This window comes from Staurois parvus, unplaced genomic scaffold (genome assembly GCF_062004578.1).
Source record: "Staurois parvus isolate SC_StPar_1 unplaced genomic scaffold, SC_StPar_1.0 ptg000096l, whole genome shotgun sequence".
In the NCBI taxonomy this organism is placed as follows: domain Eukaryota; kingdom Metazoa; phylum Chordata; class Amphibia; order Anura; family Ranidae; genus Staurois; species Staurois parvus.
In genome coordinates, this window is record NW_028317892.1 from 17,933,818 (window position 1) to 17,953,121 (window position 19,304).

Below are 19,304 nucleotides of genomic sequence, written 5' to 3' on the forward strand. Positions count from 1 at the left end.
TCCTTGGATCTGAGGCTTCCTTAGTTTTCTTCAGATTGAGAACATTTTCAGCAAATACATAAAATCCCTTTTAATCTTGCCAGCAATGTAGTATGAGCTGCACAGAACAATATCCCATCCTAGCTATCTTCTGTAATCTATCTGTTGCCCTGACCCCATGTAATGGAAATGAAAATACATGTTTGTAGTACATATCATGAAAGCAGGCTAGGGTGACCACAGCTCCTTCAATAGATACACTGGAGGAGTGGCATGGCTACCCAAGGACTGGAAGTGTGTATATGCAGCTGAAAATAAATCAAAGGAAGCTTGAAAAAAGCAAATTACACCAAGGGCTAATAATCAGCCATATATTACATTTTTGGTTTTCGGCTTAGATACAGGTAAATGTTTCCTAAGATGTGTTATCAATTCCTTCAATCAGGCAGGGAATTGATACTGCCACGTGTCAGATCCTCTGACTTCCGACCCTGATGTCATCAGTATGTTACTGCAGTAAATAGAAAAATCTTGCAAGATCGTAGGAGAAAGCTGCTGCATAGCCAACATCCTAGGTCAGGGTTTGCTATGCAGCGTCTTTCTCCTCTGATCTTGTGAGATTGTTTTATTTTCAGTAGTAACACTCATACCAATTCATACCGATTTGTTGTGGGTTGCACATGAGTCAGGGAATGTAACAATTCTCTGCTTTATTAACAGAAGGGATAACGCTTTTTGGGATGTATTGATTGTAGAACAGAATGGGGCTATTTTAAGCTGCTTTTTATGGACTGGATCTGTGACTAGACATTGCCTGTTATAGTGCCAGGGTCTCTGTAAGGAAAAATATTTAACCCATCTTTTTATCCTTTGTCTTTCATAGGCTTCCAGTCGGATGAAAACGCCTGTTAAATTTGTAACAACCACATCTGTGCTACCTTTTAACCCTGCAGCATTTTTAGAGGTACAGTGTTGACTGATAAATATTTTGTATGGTCCTCCCTTACCCAGGAGACCCAGAATTAATTTGTTACATAAAAAGTTTGAGGGTTTTTTTTTTTGTGGACTGTTCTATTCAATACATTACATCACATTTTTCACAAAGTAAGCAAAATAGTTACTGCTTCTGTATTTGTAAACACTAAATTATAGTACATGTTTGGATCCATAGTGAGTATGTCGTTTGCCAGTGGCTCTCCAAATTTTTGTTTACATTTTGGAACATTTTATGTGAATCTGTAAATTTGCATAAATTCCAACCATTTCATATACAGAAAAATGTTAAAGGAGAAGTTTGAGGCTTCAAAAAAACAAACCTACATACTCCTCTCCATGCTGCGGCATTAGTCTAATGCTGCCGCTTATCCCCTTCCAATTCTAAGCCCAAGAACTGAGTGATCACTTTACCACTGATCTCTCAGTTCTGAGTTCGCTCTGAGCAGAGAGCGGGTACTGTTAGTCACCAGTCTCTGTTCATTCCCCTCCAGCGCTTACCAAAGCGCTGGGCTGTTGATGGGGCAGGCACAGCTGGCTTCAGCTCTCGGCCGAGCATGGAGAACCAGAGTCAACAATCAATCAGGCATTTGCATGAATCCCAATAATATGGTTGGGATCCTTTCAGAGCCTGAATCTGCTCTGTGACATCAGCTGACAGCGGGCTTTAGCCCACTATTTGCAAAGTATGGGTCACGAAAGAGCAAAAATAAGTGCACCCCTGTGACCCAGCTTTGGCCATACTACTTTTAATATAGAAGGAATTATAAAGATTCCTTAATATAGAGGGAATTATAAAGATAAAAAATGTAGGCACATGTTTATCTCTGTGATAATATCTATGCTGTATTCCATGAAATATTTGTTTTACATTCATTTCTCTTCACACAGATAATTCTTTACTTAAGAATGTGCCTGGCTCACAGTGCTGGTTTGGACCCAACATGTCAGTCATTGGCAGATATGCAAGATCAAGCTCCAGCTGTGGGACGTTATGTGAGAGAACTAATGACTAATGGCTTTACCGATCCTGAGTCCACCTACTCTAAGATAGAAGACATGAACCCTGTGGAAATGTACATAAGCCTTTTGCAGCAACTGTTATCTTCAGCTGGAGGTAGCCACTAATCCTTACTAGTTCTTTTAATTTCATTTTTGTTAAACTTATAGGTGCAGTGCCTTCAAAATTAAACCATAGGGTGCATATGAGAAGCTCCGTGAATCCTATTCACTAGTTCACAGGTTCATTGTTTCATCCAGTGCTGTGTTGTACATCCATCCTCAGTCCATTTTATTGGTAATCTGGGCATTTGAGAATCCCTGCTTATGATTTGGAAGAGGTGTTTCCGAGCACACCCTCTCTTGGGGTCTTGCTGTCCCTAATTTAAAACAAGAAAATAACTTTTATGTGAATGGTGATAAAACAGGCAGCTAAGACAAAATGGTTTATACAGCAGAGATAATCTGGAGTACACTTCTTGTAACCCTTTGGGGTTACCTATAGATTTTTATTTCATAATTAGGCTATATGAGTGCTGCTTTGGACATTTGCAGGCACTTGTAGCCCTGTATTGCATTTTAATTTTTGGAATTCGTTTTATTTTTTCGAATTTACCCGAATTCAGAATTTTGAACGGATTTGAAAATATTTCTAACCTATTCGAAAATAATTCTATCCTTGCAATCCATGATCCACAATGCATATGTGTTTCTGATGGTATATGGGCTATATGTAGAGTTGCACGACCATATTGGAAATTTCTATTTTTTTCAGCAACATTTTCACCGTTCTTTTGTTGATCACTACTCACGTCACTATCACGCAGCTCACACCTTTTATTGTTTTGTGACGTATTCTGTTCTTTTAATTTGTTTCTTTTTTTATTATATTCTAGTCTAATATATTCTTGTCAAATTAATACTATAAGAAACTTTGGAAGACCGTGTTATTTCTATTTTATTTATTATTTCTCTTCTAATCTTTTCTATTCTAATTGACGCCGTTCTAATTGACTCTGTTCTTTTCTATTCTTTGATTTGCTATTCTAATTGATTTTATTTTTTTCTATTCTTTGATTTTCTCTTCTAATCTTTTCTAGTCTACTCTTTTCTATTCTAATCTCTTCCATTTATTCTAAACTATTACATTCTATTCTAATTGATTCTATCCTTTTCTATTCTATTCCTTTATTTTCTATTATTTTGGTTCTGTTTTACTCTTCTTTTTTTATTCCATTCTTTTTTTTTTTTTTTTTTTTTAATTCTGTTCTATTTTATTTTTGACTCTGATTTTTTTTCTATTCTGTTCTTTTATTTTCTATTCTTTTCTATTCTATTTTATTTTCTATTCTATTCCAATGTATTTGTCGAATTTCGGATGACAGTTATATTGTTTCTTTTTTATTCTATGCTATTCTATTATTTTTCTATTCAATTCTTGGATTTTCTATTCTAATCTAATCTTCTCTATTCTATTATTCTATTCCTTTATTTTCTTTTCTATTTTGTTCTTTTTTACTCTTCTATTCTTTTCTATTCTATTCTTTGATTTTTTTATTTTAGTCTTTTCTAATTGATTCTATTCTTTTCTGTTTCTTTATTTTCTATTCTATTTTGTTCTGTTTTACTCTATTCTTTTGTGTTCTGTTCTATGCTTTTATTTTCTTTGTTTTCGACTTTTTCGAATTCAAATCAATTTGAATTTTGTCCGAATTTGGTTTTGTTGTTTTGAATTCATTAATATTGTAATTCGGAATTCAGATATATATCAGAATCTCTGAATAACGGAAAATTCCTCCGAATTTAGAATCAGAATTAAACTAACCACACATGTCTAGTCAGTATTGTTTTCTTTTTCAAGATGCAGTCTCTGGAGCGCTCATTCTTCTTCTTTGACTACTTAATAATTTGCTGATCACAGATATGCATATAGTCAGTAAAATGTCCAGGTACCTGTTATGCCCAACCTTGTTTTGGTTCAGTAACAATAACATAGGAGCTTCTCTGAGTTCTGTTTTTTTTTCTTTTAAACCCCTAATATAGCATTGATTTGTTGTATATATGTCATTTCAGGCTTGCACGTTATGTATTGCCTTTTGGAAGTAGTGTCAGTGTATCCACAGAAGTTAACTACCACTCTGATGGACAAAGTAGACTGGATTAAAGTAAGAACTAGCTATCATCTGTGTCATAGGTTACTATGATATGTGTGCTCTACTTGTCAAATTGTGAAGTTTTCTCCCTACCCCAGGAAATTTGCATTTTATTTAAGCTTTTCCATCTTTTTTTTCTTGCTATTTCTTTCCTTCTTTCTAACAACCTTTATGTTTAATGCCATTTTTTTATAGAGTTTAATGATTTCTAACAAGGAAGAGATGCGGGAGCTTGCAGCTCAGCTGTATGCTGTAGTTGTTTCTACTCTACCTGGTTCTGAATTAAAGTCAAAACTGCAGAACCTTATCAAGAGTGCCAAGGATCTACATGTAAGTAATGAAGAGTCTCTTGTTCAGTTTATATTTAAGATACACTACTTGGAAGATATGCAAACTTTGCTTGCAACTGTGGGAAAAAATGTTTGAAGAACATACAGCAAAGTGTGGGTTTCTGTGGTTCAGATATGCAAGTCGTAATCCCCCATGCATTGTTTTATCAATATCGCAAAGGGACCCCTTACAGACACCTAAAAAGATCATTGGTTTCAGTGGTTTACTAACTTGAGAAATCAGAGGAAAGACTCCACTGGCCCCATGTCACTGACTCTGCTGAGTGACATTAGTGCTGGAACTATGCAGTAACTGTCAGGCAGGAGATCAAGCTCATACTAGTAACTTCCCGAGTAGCCCTAAAATCTCACAGAACCCTGGCTGGGAAAAAATGCTTTACTATATTAGTATTAATAAGCCCAAAAACAAAAATATATCATATTATGACTCATAAGTCTTTACAATGGTGGCTCTATTTATTTTCTTCCGTGTTTTATTTTAACATGGAGGTCCTACTAGTAAGTCTGTTATTTAACTCCTTTAATAGACCAAGTTGTTCAGCAAAGTGCATAGTTGACCATATTACATTGGCAGGGGTAATTACAATGGTCACATTTTATTCACTTATGTAACCCTCTATCCTGAAAGAAAAAAAAAAACTTTCTGTAATGCCATAGGCTGTAATGCCCGAGAAATGGTGCAACTTCTGAACCATGTGATCGGCTCTCACAGCAGTCACATGATCGAAAGCCTGTCCTGCTTACTCATCTTCAGAAGCCAAGATGGAGAGCTGTGACAGTTCAATCATTGTGGTGGGAGCACGCTGTGAGTGCATGCTCAGTACACAACCTCAGGATGCTGTGAACACATGCAGTGGCTGGCTGTTAAAGTTCACCTTTTGACATAAAATAATAAATGTACATGTATTTGCAGGTAAAAAAAATCAGCATTTATTATTTTTTGTTGCAGGAGCCTGTGAATCATTGCACCAGCGATCAGCATATTAACATGCAGGTCTCCTGCAGACCTGTCAGTATATCTGCTTGGCTGTACATCCCGTATGAACAAGCCGATACACTCTGAGAGGAAGAATCGATGAACTACCACATTGCTCACAACGTCATGGACTGCTAAGGCTGTCATGACTTGTAGTTCTCTTGTCGTTTTTTTTTGACAGCTAACGAGGTGAGAAGATCCCCCTTTAGCTGTCAAAGCGGGGGAGCAGGGGCTGTTCCTTTCATAACATGTTACATGATACACCCTGAATATGGGTGTAATATGTTATGAAAGGTGAACTTATCCTTTTAAAGCCCACTTTTCCTGCCACCACCACATAAATGCATTACGTGCTTGGCACAAGGTTAAAGGCTTTCTCCCTTTTTATTACTTACAGGATCCCTCCTAAACCCACAACTCCATCTCCTCATTTTGCCCTGGGACATCCTGGACCTGCCAAACCTTCTCCCCCACTCATTGGTTTTAGAAGCTGCATATTACCACTACCTTTAATTCATAAAGACCTTACAAATCTAAACCAACCTTTACTCCTTATTTCCTCCATTGACTGGCACTGTATTCAATGTATGTTCTCCTAACTAATTTCTTCTGTACCTATATTTTTTCTTCTGTTTCTATAAAAAAAAAAAAATTACCAATGAAATACCTAGGAGTTAACCAGGGCTTAAAGTGTATATATAGCCAAAGCTTTTTTTTTTTTTTTTTTTTTTTTTTTTTTCAGTTTTGGATAGAGTGGTGAAGGATTAGAACCCTTGTAAATTTTTATTGTCTTTTTACCTGCTAAATAGACTTACCCTCCCTATAAAAAATAAGTTTCTATTTTCAGGTTTGCTTCAGAAACTCCTGTGTTAAACAAATTAATACATAAAACATTGCGGCTGCCCCAAAAGCTACAGCTAATTAAATGTAAAAAAAAAAAAACCAAACAAAAAACGCTTAAACGAGCATTGAATCTGAAATACCCTTTTCAGATCTTCAGTGCTGAAATAACAGCAGTTGACAGCAGTTCAGCTACACAGATTGTAGAATATAAATTATGGGATATATTTGACTGTTTTATGCATTGTAATAATATACTCATTTAATTTATGTGGTTCTATCTACATATGGTTTACCTATTTTGTCTTTCGGTTTGTACTGTACCACATGGTATAAACATATGATGTCACAGCAAATGATCTGAGATTCACTTGGATGAGCTCCTACTATGTTTGTTCTCCACAGATTGATCATGGAATTGGTCCCCTTCTCTTACACCCCGGTCACATCCAGCCCGAGTTTGAAATCGTGCAACTTACAGTGAAGTCGTGCGTTTTCAAAATCAGGGGACGTGCCGATTTTCAGGTGTGATTTACAAGTCATCTGACACAGATATCTATGCAAATCACACTGAAAGTAGTGCATGCACTACTTTAGAAATCAGTGCGGCTCTGACCAAGTCAGAACCGCACCGATATGACAGCTGTTATTGCAGACAATAGGGTGCGACTTGGCATGCGATTTGCAAGTTACATGGCATGCAAATCGCATGCCATGTCGCACTCAGTGCGACCGGGGTCTTAATGTACAAACCGCAAAAAAATTAGTATGCTGCATTATTTCACTATAGGCTAGAAAAATAATTTCCAGTGACCTTAGGTGAATACCTTGTGCCCTTTGTCATGCTTTTTAATTGTGGCTAATCTCTTGTACAAAAGCTACAAGGTGGCATCCTGATAAAATATGTATTTCCAGGTAACCATTCAGGTTTCATATATCACATTGCCTACTGCTGATATAAAAATTGGTCATTTGCTATCCATCCACCACTTACCCTCCATTTCCCAAAAAGTACTAAAATGTGAATCTTAGGAATTCCATTCTAATAGAATTCTCAAACTTTTTCTGATATTCACAGAACCCAGAGGCTCAGCATGGTTCTATCCTGGCATTGGGGTACCTGATTGGGAGATATTTAGATAAATGTCACACAAGTAAAGAAGAGCTGCAAGATATGGAGCCATCAGGATCTCTCTCTATATATAATAAGGATGAAATCATCCAGACTTGTGTGGAAACCATTGGTGAGACAAACTGAATTTTGATTTATACCAGTACATTTGGGCAAAATGTGTTGTATACAGATGCAATGCAATATCATTTGGTATTACATCTGTCAGTGACCTTTCTAATTTAATAAAAATGCACATAAAAGTATGTTTTGTTTTTCCCTCCTTGCACAGGCATGTTTTTGGACAATTCATCCCCTTTGTTGTCGGTTGCTGCAGCTACAGCTTTAGGAGAGATTGGACGGAATGGGTCCCTTTCCATACCTGATGAAGGCCCTGGCCTCACCAAGAGGCAGCTTGTGGAAAATCTATTGGGCAGGATAACATCTGGCAAAGAAACTAACAAGGTCAATATGCAATTAATTTCTGTTTGCCCACAAGATCTGTTTTACCGTTCTAATTTTTTAATAGGAAGTCAGAAGGGAATATTTATTGGTACAAATTAAATTTAAATTTCAATAAATATAATTTACTGGGATATATGTCTACAGTGTTGAGGTTAGTGGAAATGTATTCTGCCACTGAATCTAATTTCTATTATGGTATAAAGGACGAGGTCCCAAAATAAAAACAAAGTATGATCAATAAAACAGGTTAAGATTCCATTAACACATCAGTTATTTAAGTCAAAGTGGACTTTTGAGGTGCCCCAAGAGATCACAACATAGAAACCGGTTTTAAAACATGAACCTTCAACATATTTTGTGGTACTTTAGTGACCACTTCATCAGGAAAAGGTGTACCGTACATTGGATAAAATAGATAAAAATATGACAAAACATTTTCTATGTGAATCCAAAGGGTGGAAAAGACCGTGCTCAAAAGAAAATAAAGAAAAACTTCCATCTTTTAATGGAAATTAAAATTATCAACCTACAGAGGACTGAATTTAAAGACACCCTGAAAATCAAAGCAAATTAATGATGCAGCAGGCTAGTCCATTTTGCTGAAATTTCATTGCAGCAACTCAGAATGGTATTCAGTAGTTTGTATGGCCACCATGTGCTTGTATGCATGCCTGACAATGTCAAAGCATGCTCTTAATGAGACAACGGATGGTCGTATGGGGTATTACCTCCCAGATCTGGGCCAGGGCATCACTGAGCTCCTGGACAGTTTGAGGTGCAACCAGGTGGCGTTTGATGGACCAAAACATGATATCCCAGATGTGTTCTATTGGATTTAGGTCAGGCGAGTGTGGGGGTCATTCAATGGTATCGATTCCTTCATCCTCCAGGAAGTGCCTACATACTTTCACCACATGAGGCCGGGCATTGTTGTGCACCAGAAGGAACCCAGGAACCACTGCATCAGTGTAGGGTCTGACAATGGATCCAAGGATTTCGTCTCAATACCTAATGGCAGTCAGGGTCTATGCGTCCCTCCATGGATATGCCTCCGCAGACCATTACTCACCCACCACCAAAACGGTCATGCTGAACGATGTTACAGGCCAGCATAACATTCACCACGACTACTCCAGACCCTTTCACATCTGTCACGTGCTCAAGGTGAACCTGCTCTCATCTGTGAAAAGCACAGAGTGCCAGTGGCAGACCTGTCAATTCTGGTGTTCAGTGGCAAATGCCAATCAAGTTCTATAGTGCCGGGCAGTGAGCACAGGGCCCACTCTAGGATGTCGTGCCACCCTCATGAAGTCTGTGTCTGTTTGTTTGGTCAGAGACATTCACACCAGTGACCTGCTGGAGGTCATTTTGTAGCACTCTAGCAGTGCCCATCCTCGCACAAAGGAGCAGATACCCGTCCTGCTGATGGGTTAAGGACCTTGTATGTCCCTGCCCAGCTCTCCCAAAGTAACTGCCTGTCTCCTGGAATCTCCTCCATACTCTTGAGACTGTGCTGGGAGACACCGCAAACCTGGCAGTGGCACTTATTGATGTGCCATCCTGGAGGAGTTGGACTGCCTGTGCAACCTCTTTAGGGTCCAGGTATTGTCTCATGCTACCAGTAGTGACACTGACCCTAGCCAAATGCAAAACAGTCAGAAAAGATGAGTAGGGAAAAAAATGTCAGTGGCCTCCACCTGTCATACCATTTCTGTTTTGGGGGTCGTCTCATTGTTGCCCATCTAGTGCATCTGTTGTTAATTTCATTAACACCAAAGCAGCTGAAACTGATTAACAACCCCCTCTGCTACTTAACTGACCAGATCAATATCCCAGGAGTTTAATTGACCTGATTCTATACTCTGATTAAAAAGTGTTCCTTTAATTTTTTTGAGCAGTGTACATACAATAAACATATGTATTTAAAAACTATTGTAGATAACATTTATGAAAATCAAAGTTAAGTGTTATGGTTGTATGTATAATAAACTATGCATTAAGTGATGGTTTGTTCTGTGGTAATTTGCGATGATTGTAGGAGTATCTCATATCAAGCATCCCAGCATATGGTGGAGTGATAATTTTGCATGATGCAGATTGCTGATGGTAATAATTCCCAGCCCAAGAATAGTGGGGCTGTACCATATGTCCATATATACTGTATGTATAATTACACTGTAACTATAACCACTTGGCGACTTCCCACCTGCAATGTACTGCTGGCGAGTGACTGCTGTAGATAAAGCAACATACCTGTACGTCGCTGCCCACTTCCGGGTTTAGGGCGCACGCATGTGTGCCCCCACCCGGCACCCACTGTGATTGTACATAACGGGAACCTGTCAGCAAGTACCAGCCAATGATTTATGCCCACGACCTGATGATTGGCTGTGTGCAATCACAGCCCAGATCTCTGTGTTGGTAAACAGCACAGTTCTGTACAGAGCGATCTGTCAGTTTCTCATCCCTGCAAAGCAAGAATGACAAACTAAGAGATCTAATTGTAAAAGTAGCACACTTTACACATAGGCACACATTTAACCCCTTGATCGTCCTAGATGTTAACCCCTTCCCACCAGTGACATTAGTATAGTGACCGTGTATAGTATTAGCACTGATCACTGTAATAATGCCACTAGTGATGTCAGTGGCAGTTAGTCAGTGCCCCCCAGCATCAGTTAATGCCAGATTGCCTACTGCACTTTCTCAGTCCTGTTATAAGTCACTGCCATTAGTAGTATAAAAAATAAAAATTGCAGTATATATACCATAGTTATTAGGTGCTATAACTTTCATGCAAACCAATCAATATACACTTATTTGGGTTTTATAGCAGAAATTAAAAAAATATTGTACTTTTTCAAAAGTTTTGGTCATTTTTCATTTATATCTCAAGAAAATAAAAAACTCAGTGGTAGTCAAATACCGCCAAAAGAAAGCTCTATTTGTGTGAAAAAAAATTATAAAAAATTTGTTTGGGTGCAGGGTTGCATGACTGCGCAATTACAAGGTAAAGTAGTGCAGTGCCAAACAGCAAAAAAAAAAAAGCCTGGTCATGAAGGGGGTAAAAACTTCCAGAGCTAAAGTGGTTAATAAAGCCTTCTCCAGAACATGGCCCAATACATGGAATATAGCCCAAAACATGCCAGTTATCATATAATATTGCATTGTACATTCTGCTCATCTATACACACATATGTGCATAAAGATAATATTCCTAGCCCTGCCACATAATCTACAGGCACAATATACACCAAGACCTTTCGTATTTTTCACGTTTTGTCTCTATATTAAATAGTTAGTGATGGTGGCTTTCCTCTGTGTTCTGTCTTTGTTTTCATAATTGGGTAGGGAGAACCAACATAGTTTTATTTCAAAGTATTCAGAAGTGATTATCTTGGGGGAAAAAAATATATATTTAGTAAATGAGAAAATTTACCTTTTTATTGGGTGGGATCTGTGTGCATTCCTTCAGCCAAGAGTATACTGATTTGGCAGAGTCTGCACACTTCTTGTTTATTTTGTATGCCTTTGTGACAGGACTTGTGGTGTTTCCTCTGCTTCCCTTCTAGTTAATGAGCATGTACAGAGAAATAGCTGCAGATTGGTGCATCCAGTTGAGGTAGCTAAATAATGTTTACTGGAAGCGGAATCTTTTCCAGAGGAAGGGTTGGTTAATGACAGGTTGTGGAGGTGCTAAAAAACAAAACAAAAAAACAGAAAATGAAAACACACACAAACATTAAAGACTTATCAGTTTTATTTGAGGGGGAAGGTGGGGAAATCTCGGTCCCTAAAAAGAAATGATGTTGCTATTGTAGAAGCATGTTCGGCAGTGGGCGATTTTATCCTGTCCGCTGCATGGGTGTGAGATCAGATAGATCATAAATAAAAGCGGGGAATGGATAGATATTTTTAATTATTCATTTATCCATTGTCTCCTATTTATTGACTATCTGATCTTACACCTATGCAGCTTTTTGATTGCAGAGGACAAGTTAAATTGACCACTGAACATGCTTCCATCTTGTTTTCTTATTTTGAAGGACTAAGATTCCCCCCTCAGATAACACTGTTCAACTTTCTTTTTTTTTTCTCTCTTTAACGAGCCCTACCTCATCTTTTGCATATTTTTTTATTAATGTTTCCTCTAATTTTTTTTCACAGGCCAAAGAACGAGCCATAAAGACATTAGGTTACTTTCCCGTTGGAGATGGAAATTTCCCTCATCAGAAGATGTTGTTGCAAGGACTCATGGAGTCAGTGGAAGTAAGTTGCTGAGTTCTGTATTGTGTTTACCTCCCCAGTTCTTTGCACTTTTTAAAAGTGAATTGCTAATATCAGCCTATTAGCCTCCTTAATTAGAAAATAATGCCTCATGGCCTTAGACAGTATTTCCTAAACTTTGGCTTGTGGAACAGTTAATGCCTGCTAGGGATTTTTATTTATGATGTGGATAGAAGTTTCTGCTTTATGCAAAGTGGCAGTGGTTGTCTGGGCATCAATCTGACCAGCAGCATCATGCCCAATGCTGTGTGTAGTGTTCCAGCAATGACTCCATCACAAAAAGCAGGGTGGGACATGGAGTCTACACAAAGGTAGATGCTAAACACCAATAATGGGGCACCATTCCTCTGACTGACACCAATGCTAGGGCATAATATTCCTCCCACTGGCACCAATACTAGGGCACTAGATTCCTGATACTGACAACAATGTTGAGGCACTGTTTTATGATCACTGACACCAATGCCGGTCCACTATATTCCTCCCGCTAATACCAGCAAGCGATGGGGCACTGTATTCTTCCCACTAACACCAATAGTGGGTCACTATATTCCTCCCACTGACGCTAATGTTAGGGTATTATAATGCTTCCATTGATTCTAGTGTTGGAGCACTGTGTTCCTGCCACTGACACTGATGTTGGGGTACTATATTGTCCACTGATGCATGGGCATATTTTTACTTCCACTGATGCTGGGGCATTTTACTCTTCTTAGTCACAGTCCGGACCAAACCGTTTTATAATGCAGTGGCCTGTTTTTTTTTTTATTTTTTGTTTTTTTTTTGTTTACCCCATTCTTCAACTATTTGAAAATGGCCTTCCCGGGTAAATGTGATCTCCCCAATGGAAGAACTCATTCACATTGGCCAGAATAACTTGGCCTTCTTCCTCTAAGCTGGTACCAGATGGCACTTTTACAAATACTCTGCCACATATCGTCACACAATGCGACTACCTTCCCAGACTTTAAAGTCTGGATAATCAACCCCCTTTCTCTTGTGTGGACTGAAACAGGCCAACTTACACCTAGTACCACACTCAACTTAAGTTACGAAACAGTAACAAGCTCCTGCTTGGGCATCTATAGGCATTCATGGTGGGGTGTTTGGGCTTCCTTCGTTCCAAAATAAAATGTGATATTATATGTGGTGGCTGCATTTGTTGACTTTTTTTCCTAGTTTTTTGGGGGTGGTTTTCACCTGGTGATCTTGCCAATAACTTTCTTTTTAAATGGAAGAGAGCAGTGTTGTTAGCATAGGCTGATTACTCCTGACTTATACTACAGAACACCTTGCCCTCTACTTATCTCCTTATCATGGAGGGGATATGTTCTATACATAATATAGGTAACCTGGGCAGGGCTGATAAGACTTTGATTTAAGGGCAGCAGAGGCACTGTGTTATCTAACTGCAGGAAGTTATGAACTCTGTACTGGCAGGATCAAATTTTGTTTTTTTTGTGTGCTTGCTTAGCAGATTAAAGGGAACATGTAGGAAAAGTTGGTTGTTAGATTTTAAATACTTGAATACCCTACTGTAATTTTTTTCTTTTTACCCAATTAAAACTAAATTAATTGTAGTTAAAATTTTCTCCTTTTTCAGGCAAAACAAATTGAGCTTCAGTTTACAATAGGGGAAGCCATCACTAATGCAGCTGTTGGTAAAAAATCTGCAGCAGCCAGAGATGTTTGGATGGTTGCTGAAGAAGACTATTGCCCACGTGCTGGTAAGTGTAGTTCCTCCTTCACATGTGACATGTTGTACAGACACATGTCTTCTTTGCTTAGATAGCCAAAAACAGAACAGTTAAAGTGCACCTTTCCTTATTTTATAATAAAATACCTTACCTGCTCTGTGCAATGGTTTTACACAGAGCAGCCCCAATTCTCTTCTTCTGGAATCCCCCTGCGGCGCTCCTGGCTCTTCCTCTTTGGCGAGTAGCCCCATAGTCCCTTTTTATGGGGGGAACTCGTGTGGGCTCGCTCCCAAGCCACCCTGTTTGCATCTGTGGCACTGCTTGGTCCCGCCCCTTGCTCTCATCACAGAATTTGATTGACAGGAGTGGGAGCCAGTGACTTCTGCTGCTACCTAACTGCCCTGTGAGGAGAGAGAGAGCGAAGAGAGCCTCTGCTTTCATGCACAGCGCTGGATCAAGATCGGGCTCGGATAACTATAAGGGCTCGTTCACACTTGACTGTTTTACCAACGCTTGCCAAACGCTGGTCTGGCGTTTGCCGAGCGTTTTTTAATGCTCCGCAGACACCGCATGTGCAGTTTAGCGGCGGTTGCTAGGCCTTTGCCGAGCGTTAAAAACGCCCCACAAACGCCTATAATGAAGTTTGAATGGTGTTACCACTCCGCAAACGCCCCGCAACCGCATCGCAAATGCCGGCTGGGTGTTTGCGGAGCTGCACCATAGACTAGAATAGGAGGCTTCAACGCCTCCTGACTCGACCAGAGGCGTCCGTTTTGCCGCGACGCTAACGCTCCCGTTAGAACAGCACCATGTGCTGCAATGTGCAGAATTGTCCGAGGTGTTTGGGAAGCAGTAAATACGCTTCCCAAACGCCTCTCTGCCGCCTGCACACAACGCAGCCTATGGGCGGTGAAGGGGGGACCCTGTGACACAGAAGGTTTTTTTTTTTTTACCTTAATGCATAAAATGCATTAAGATGAAAAAAAAACCTTTAGGGTTTAAGGAGTTGAGATGATGGTTATTTGGATGTAATATCTATACCCTAATAAAATGTGCAATATTCAAAATTGTTTACATAAATTTAAATTGAAAGTATATACAAGTATCAAAGGTCACTAAAACATAGCTTAGATTTATGATGACCTGGTTTGCTGTTTTAACTGTCAGTGCCTGCACATCATAAAAGGCTAATTTTTGGTACCAAATAAACTGTGTTGTTGCAGCAAGTCACGTACATAGGTGTTAATGTGCGCAAAATAAGTAAAGAAACCAAGCTAAAAGTAAAAGATCATGGTGTACCCATGCAGGGGTGGTATAATCAATCATAACACGAATGGGGGGGGGGGGGTGGATCTATTACGGGGTTATATCAATTTCTTCCGCAAAATGGTGGAGCATAATGATAAACGATTCCCACTCAAGAGTTGGGCCAGTTGTGAGGTGAATCAGAATACAGTTAGTCCAGCCAAGATTGCCATGTTTAGGGGAATTTATGCTTATCTTCTAAAACTGCTGTTAATTTTTCATTGATGAAGATGCCCTGAAGTTATTTAACTTCCTCAAATTAGGAACTGGTGATCTTCATGCACATGTTATAGTTTGTTTCATAGCCATAAAATTATAAGAGATTAGGATGTGAGCATGCCGTGATATATCATTTATTTGTCTGTGGAGGAGGGTTTTTTCAGAGGTTGATTTGTGTGATCGAATGTATCATAGTGTATACCCTTATCCATTAGTGTTGCATTGTTGGGCAAGAAAACCGTATATGGTACAATGCGCCCTCTGCTCCACAACCTTGAAAGCATGATGATGGGTAAGTAGGAATACATTTGGCTGGTGTGGAATACCATTGAGAGCGGACTTTTTATGAGTTTTCCAGAGCTTGTATATTACAGAAATATTTAGAGGTAGCCTGCCAGATCTTCACCTAGTCCTCAAGAGAAAGGGTTTCATTAAACTCACTCCCACCTGGTTGCAGCTATTTTAAATAGGCACTCAAAGCTCGTAAGCGGTTTTCGGGGTGGTGGGTTTTATGAGTTTTTTTTTTTTTTTTTTTTTACCTGGGCTTTAACAAAGTGATGCATTTTTAAGTAACGGAAAAGTTAATTTGAAGGAAACTACATAGGTGTACATTCCTTTGACCGTTAAGAGAATGGATCATTACAAAACTGTAAGAGATCCACCAGGATAACGCATGTTTATCAGTCTTACCAGGAGCGAACATTAGACAATTAAGCAGTTGGTGTAGAAGTAAGTTGGGGGGATACCAAATCAAACCTTCTGTGTATTTCACAGAATCCAAAGTATGTAGTGTATGCATTTTAAAATAGGGTTGGGAGGTTTAGGCCGAAAAGATGGAGGAAGCCACACAAGAGAAGTCAGTGGAATTGTGTGTCTGGTACTGTATAGCAACCATAGCTAGAGAGACAGGTCCTTATTCAAAAACTCTTGAAGCAACGTGGTAACTTGGGCCGCTACATAATTTGGTATATATTAGGGACCCTTAGTCGGGGTCAGGTGGATTTCTAGATAAAGTTTAAAACATGCTTTTGTACTATATGCAAGATGTGGCAAGGTATTAGAATTGAAAGAACCCAGAATGGGTAGAGTAGTTTGGGCAAATATGTGCTTAGTCAAAGAAAGACCTGTGACTCCATGAGGAAAGTAAGCTTTGTAGATGTCTGAGTAGTGGGGGGAGGTTAGTTCAGCATAAAAAAAATTGTATTCACGGATGGGCGGAATTCCCAAATATTGAAGGGTGCAAGACAGTTGGAAAGGGAACTGGGTTTGGACCGATTTTGAGAGGGTCAGATGAGAGAGTAACATTCATTGCATTAGACCTGGATAGGTTTACACGGAGGCCCGATAGAGCCGCAAAGCTGGAGAGATGCGACATGAGGTTGAGGATATGCAGGGATGTAAGAGGTAACAAAATATTGGCAAATGGGACAACTTTATGGTGGATCCCAGCTAATTTGAAGCCTTCATTGTCAGAGTGGCAATGTCTTTGGATTGCAATGGGTTCAAGTGCCAATACTGATTGTACTGAAAATAAGACCTGGACAGTGTGTCAAACACCTTGCACATATCAAGTGAAAGGAGCAACAACAAGCATAATGGTTCAGCAGGATAGTGGACATTATCAGACGCCTGGTGTCTGGGGATGAAACCAACCTGGTCTCCAGGATCAGGGCTGGTATTACAGTTCAGTCCGGTAGCAAGGGTCTTTGTCAGAGATTTAATGACTATGTTTAGTAAAAATAATGGGATAGTAATTCAACAGTGTCTGGGTGTCCTTTGTTGGGTTAAGAGATCATTACTATGTGGGCTTTCAACATCTAGGGAGTGAGTTGGTCGCCGTTCCATAACTGATTAAAGGTTTTTGTTAGAATGGGTAACACTATCACTGAGCTTTTTAGAAAATAGGGCAGCGAATCTGTCAGCCTCTGGTCTTTTTTGGGCTTTTAATTTTTTGAAGGTGCACCAGACTTTGTCTTCTGTTATGTCTGCTTCTAACATAGCAGTTTGGTCTTCTGTTATTATTGGGACGGGAGTATTGTTCAAGAAAGTGGAGATTTCAGGAGGTGCCTCCTGAGATCCTGCGTACAGTTTGGCAAGATAATAATAGTATTCATCAACAATGTGTTTGGGATTATACATACGCATGTGTGTGCTGATTTTCAAGGTAACATAAAAGTCTAATTTCAATCTAATAATTTTAAATTGTGCCTTCCTTTATTTTTGTTGCAATTTGTGTTGCTTTGATTTGCCAAGATAGCGTAAAAGCACCTAACAACTGTATCTGTTTGTTTGACTTTTATCATTCAAATAGATGAAAAGCACAATGATGTGGTCTCATGGGTTTTGAACCAGGTTCTTGACAAGCATGTCGTCAGTGTAAATCCACATGTTCGGCAGGCTGCATGTATATGGTTGCTATCTCTAGTGAAGAAACTGAGTGAACATGTAGAAATAAAGGTTAGTCTTTTTGTGTCTTTTGCCTAATTCATCACATGATGAAATGGTTGGCTTTACAGTAAGCTAAGATGAAATATGATCTATTCTGTTTGTTCTATTTCCTCTCTGCAAAGTTAAATCAGATGACTTCACTTATCATTGCCAATGATCTGACGGCAATGTACTTGCCCCACAAAAACCAAGCAGGGTCTCCCATTCTTCTGAAGCTTTGGTAAATGTAGGTCAGCTACTGAGCCCAACTAAAAATGTGATTTATTTTTTCTCAGTGGTATATGGATTTATCACCAGTGGCAGAGTGCCTTTTAAGGGGGGTTACTTTCCTTGTAATTGTATGCTGCTGCTTGTCTGTTCGTGCAGTAAATCTATTCAGTCTGACACACCAGAAAACCATTATAGCCAATAGCCATTTCTTATCAAATGATTTCTTATGTATACTGATTCCGATCACATTAATGGTAATCGCAAAGTAAACAAAAGATTTCCAAGAAACACTTACCAGCCAGCTTGCAAAACTACCAATTTGGCCCTGTCTAACAGTATGCGTTGAAAACAGAGGGTTTTGTTTGCATACATTTGCAAATACATGCTTAAGCCATAGTCCAACGTCAAGGGTCCTCTATACTGTTTACTGTGGACCTAACTAAAATTTCCAAAGCCTACATAGTGGGAGCACATGTGTAAATGGATAGGTTAAGGGCAGGTGTGCCTGGAGGAGCCCATCCTTCTTTAAAGGTACAGGGATGCACATGACGCCCATCTATACCTAAATGACAGCAAAGCCGTCCAGTGCATCCCTGTATCCAATTTAGCCAACTACAAAAAAAAAAAATCCAACCGTTCCAACCTATAACCAGCCTTAGCAGCAAGGTGCACATGGAATGGAAATGCACATTGCAAAACAAACACAAGATTTCCCAGCAACACTTACCTGACAGCTTGCAAAACAACCAATTTGGCCCTAACAGTATTCGTTAAAAACAGAGGGTTTTGTTTGCACACATTTGCAAATACATGCTTAAGCCACAGTCCCATGTCAAGGGTCCTCTATATACTGTGGACCTAATTTAAAATTTCCAAAGCCTCCATAGTGAGAGCACATGTATAAATGGTTAGGTTAAGGTCAGGTGTGGCTGGCTGGTAAGTGTTGCTGGGAAATCTGTGATGTACATTGCCTTTCCATGTGCACCTTGCTGCTAAGGCTGGTTATAGGCTGGGATGGTTGCTTTTTTTTTATTCCACATTAATGGTATCCTCATAAATTCTACAGATGCCATCATATTTAATCCATTTAACATGCAGGCCATTAATGTGCAGAGAGGCTTGCGACTAAGCTGTTCCCTACAGATGTAGCATATGATGGGTAAGACCAGATACAGTGGGCTCCCTTCACTAAAGCATATCGCCTGAGGTAGTTAGGTGATCTGACACATTTTTGATGAAAATGTAAATTCACTATCCCTTTGTAATATTTAC

The 19,304-nt window shown here is 39.2% G+C and overlaps 1 protein-coding gene across 2 annotated transcripts in view; it reads left to right on the forward strand.

Annotated features, from left to right (window-relative positions):
- The window catches only part of ECPAS (Ecm29 proteasome adaptor and scaffold), a 171,195-nt gene that overhangs the window by 80,750 nt on the left and 71,141 nt on the right, over positions 1-19,304 (forward strand). For both annotated transcript variants that reach the window (XM_089670950.1, XM_089670951.1), the window contains 9 exons: positions 863-943; positions 1,864-2,089; positions 4,045-4,136; positions 4,320-4,454; positions 7,369-7,534; positions 7,694-7,866; positions 12,034-12,135; positions 13,757-13,880; positions 17,686-17,831. In XM_089670950.1, the coding sequence (XP_089527076.1) occupies positions 863-943; positions 1,864-2,089; positions 4,045-4,136; positions 4,320-4,454; positions 7,369-7,534; positions 7,694-7,866; positions 12,034-12,135; positions 13,757-13,880; positions 17,686-17,831 (1,245 nt within the window). The remainder of the gene's footprint in view (positions 1-862; positions 944-1,863; positions 2,090-4,044; positions 4,137-4,319; positions 4,455-7,368; positions 7,535-7,693; positions 7,867-12,033; positions 12,136-13,756; positions 13,881-17,685; positions 17,832-19,304) is intronic.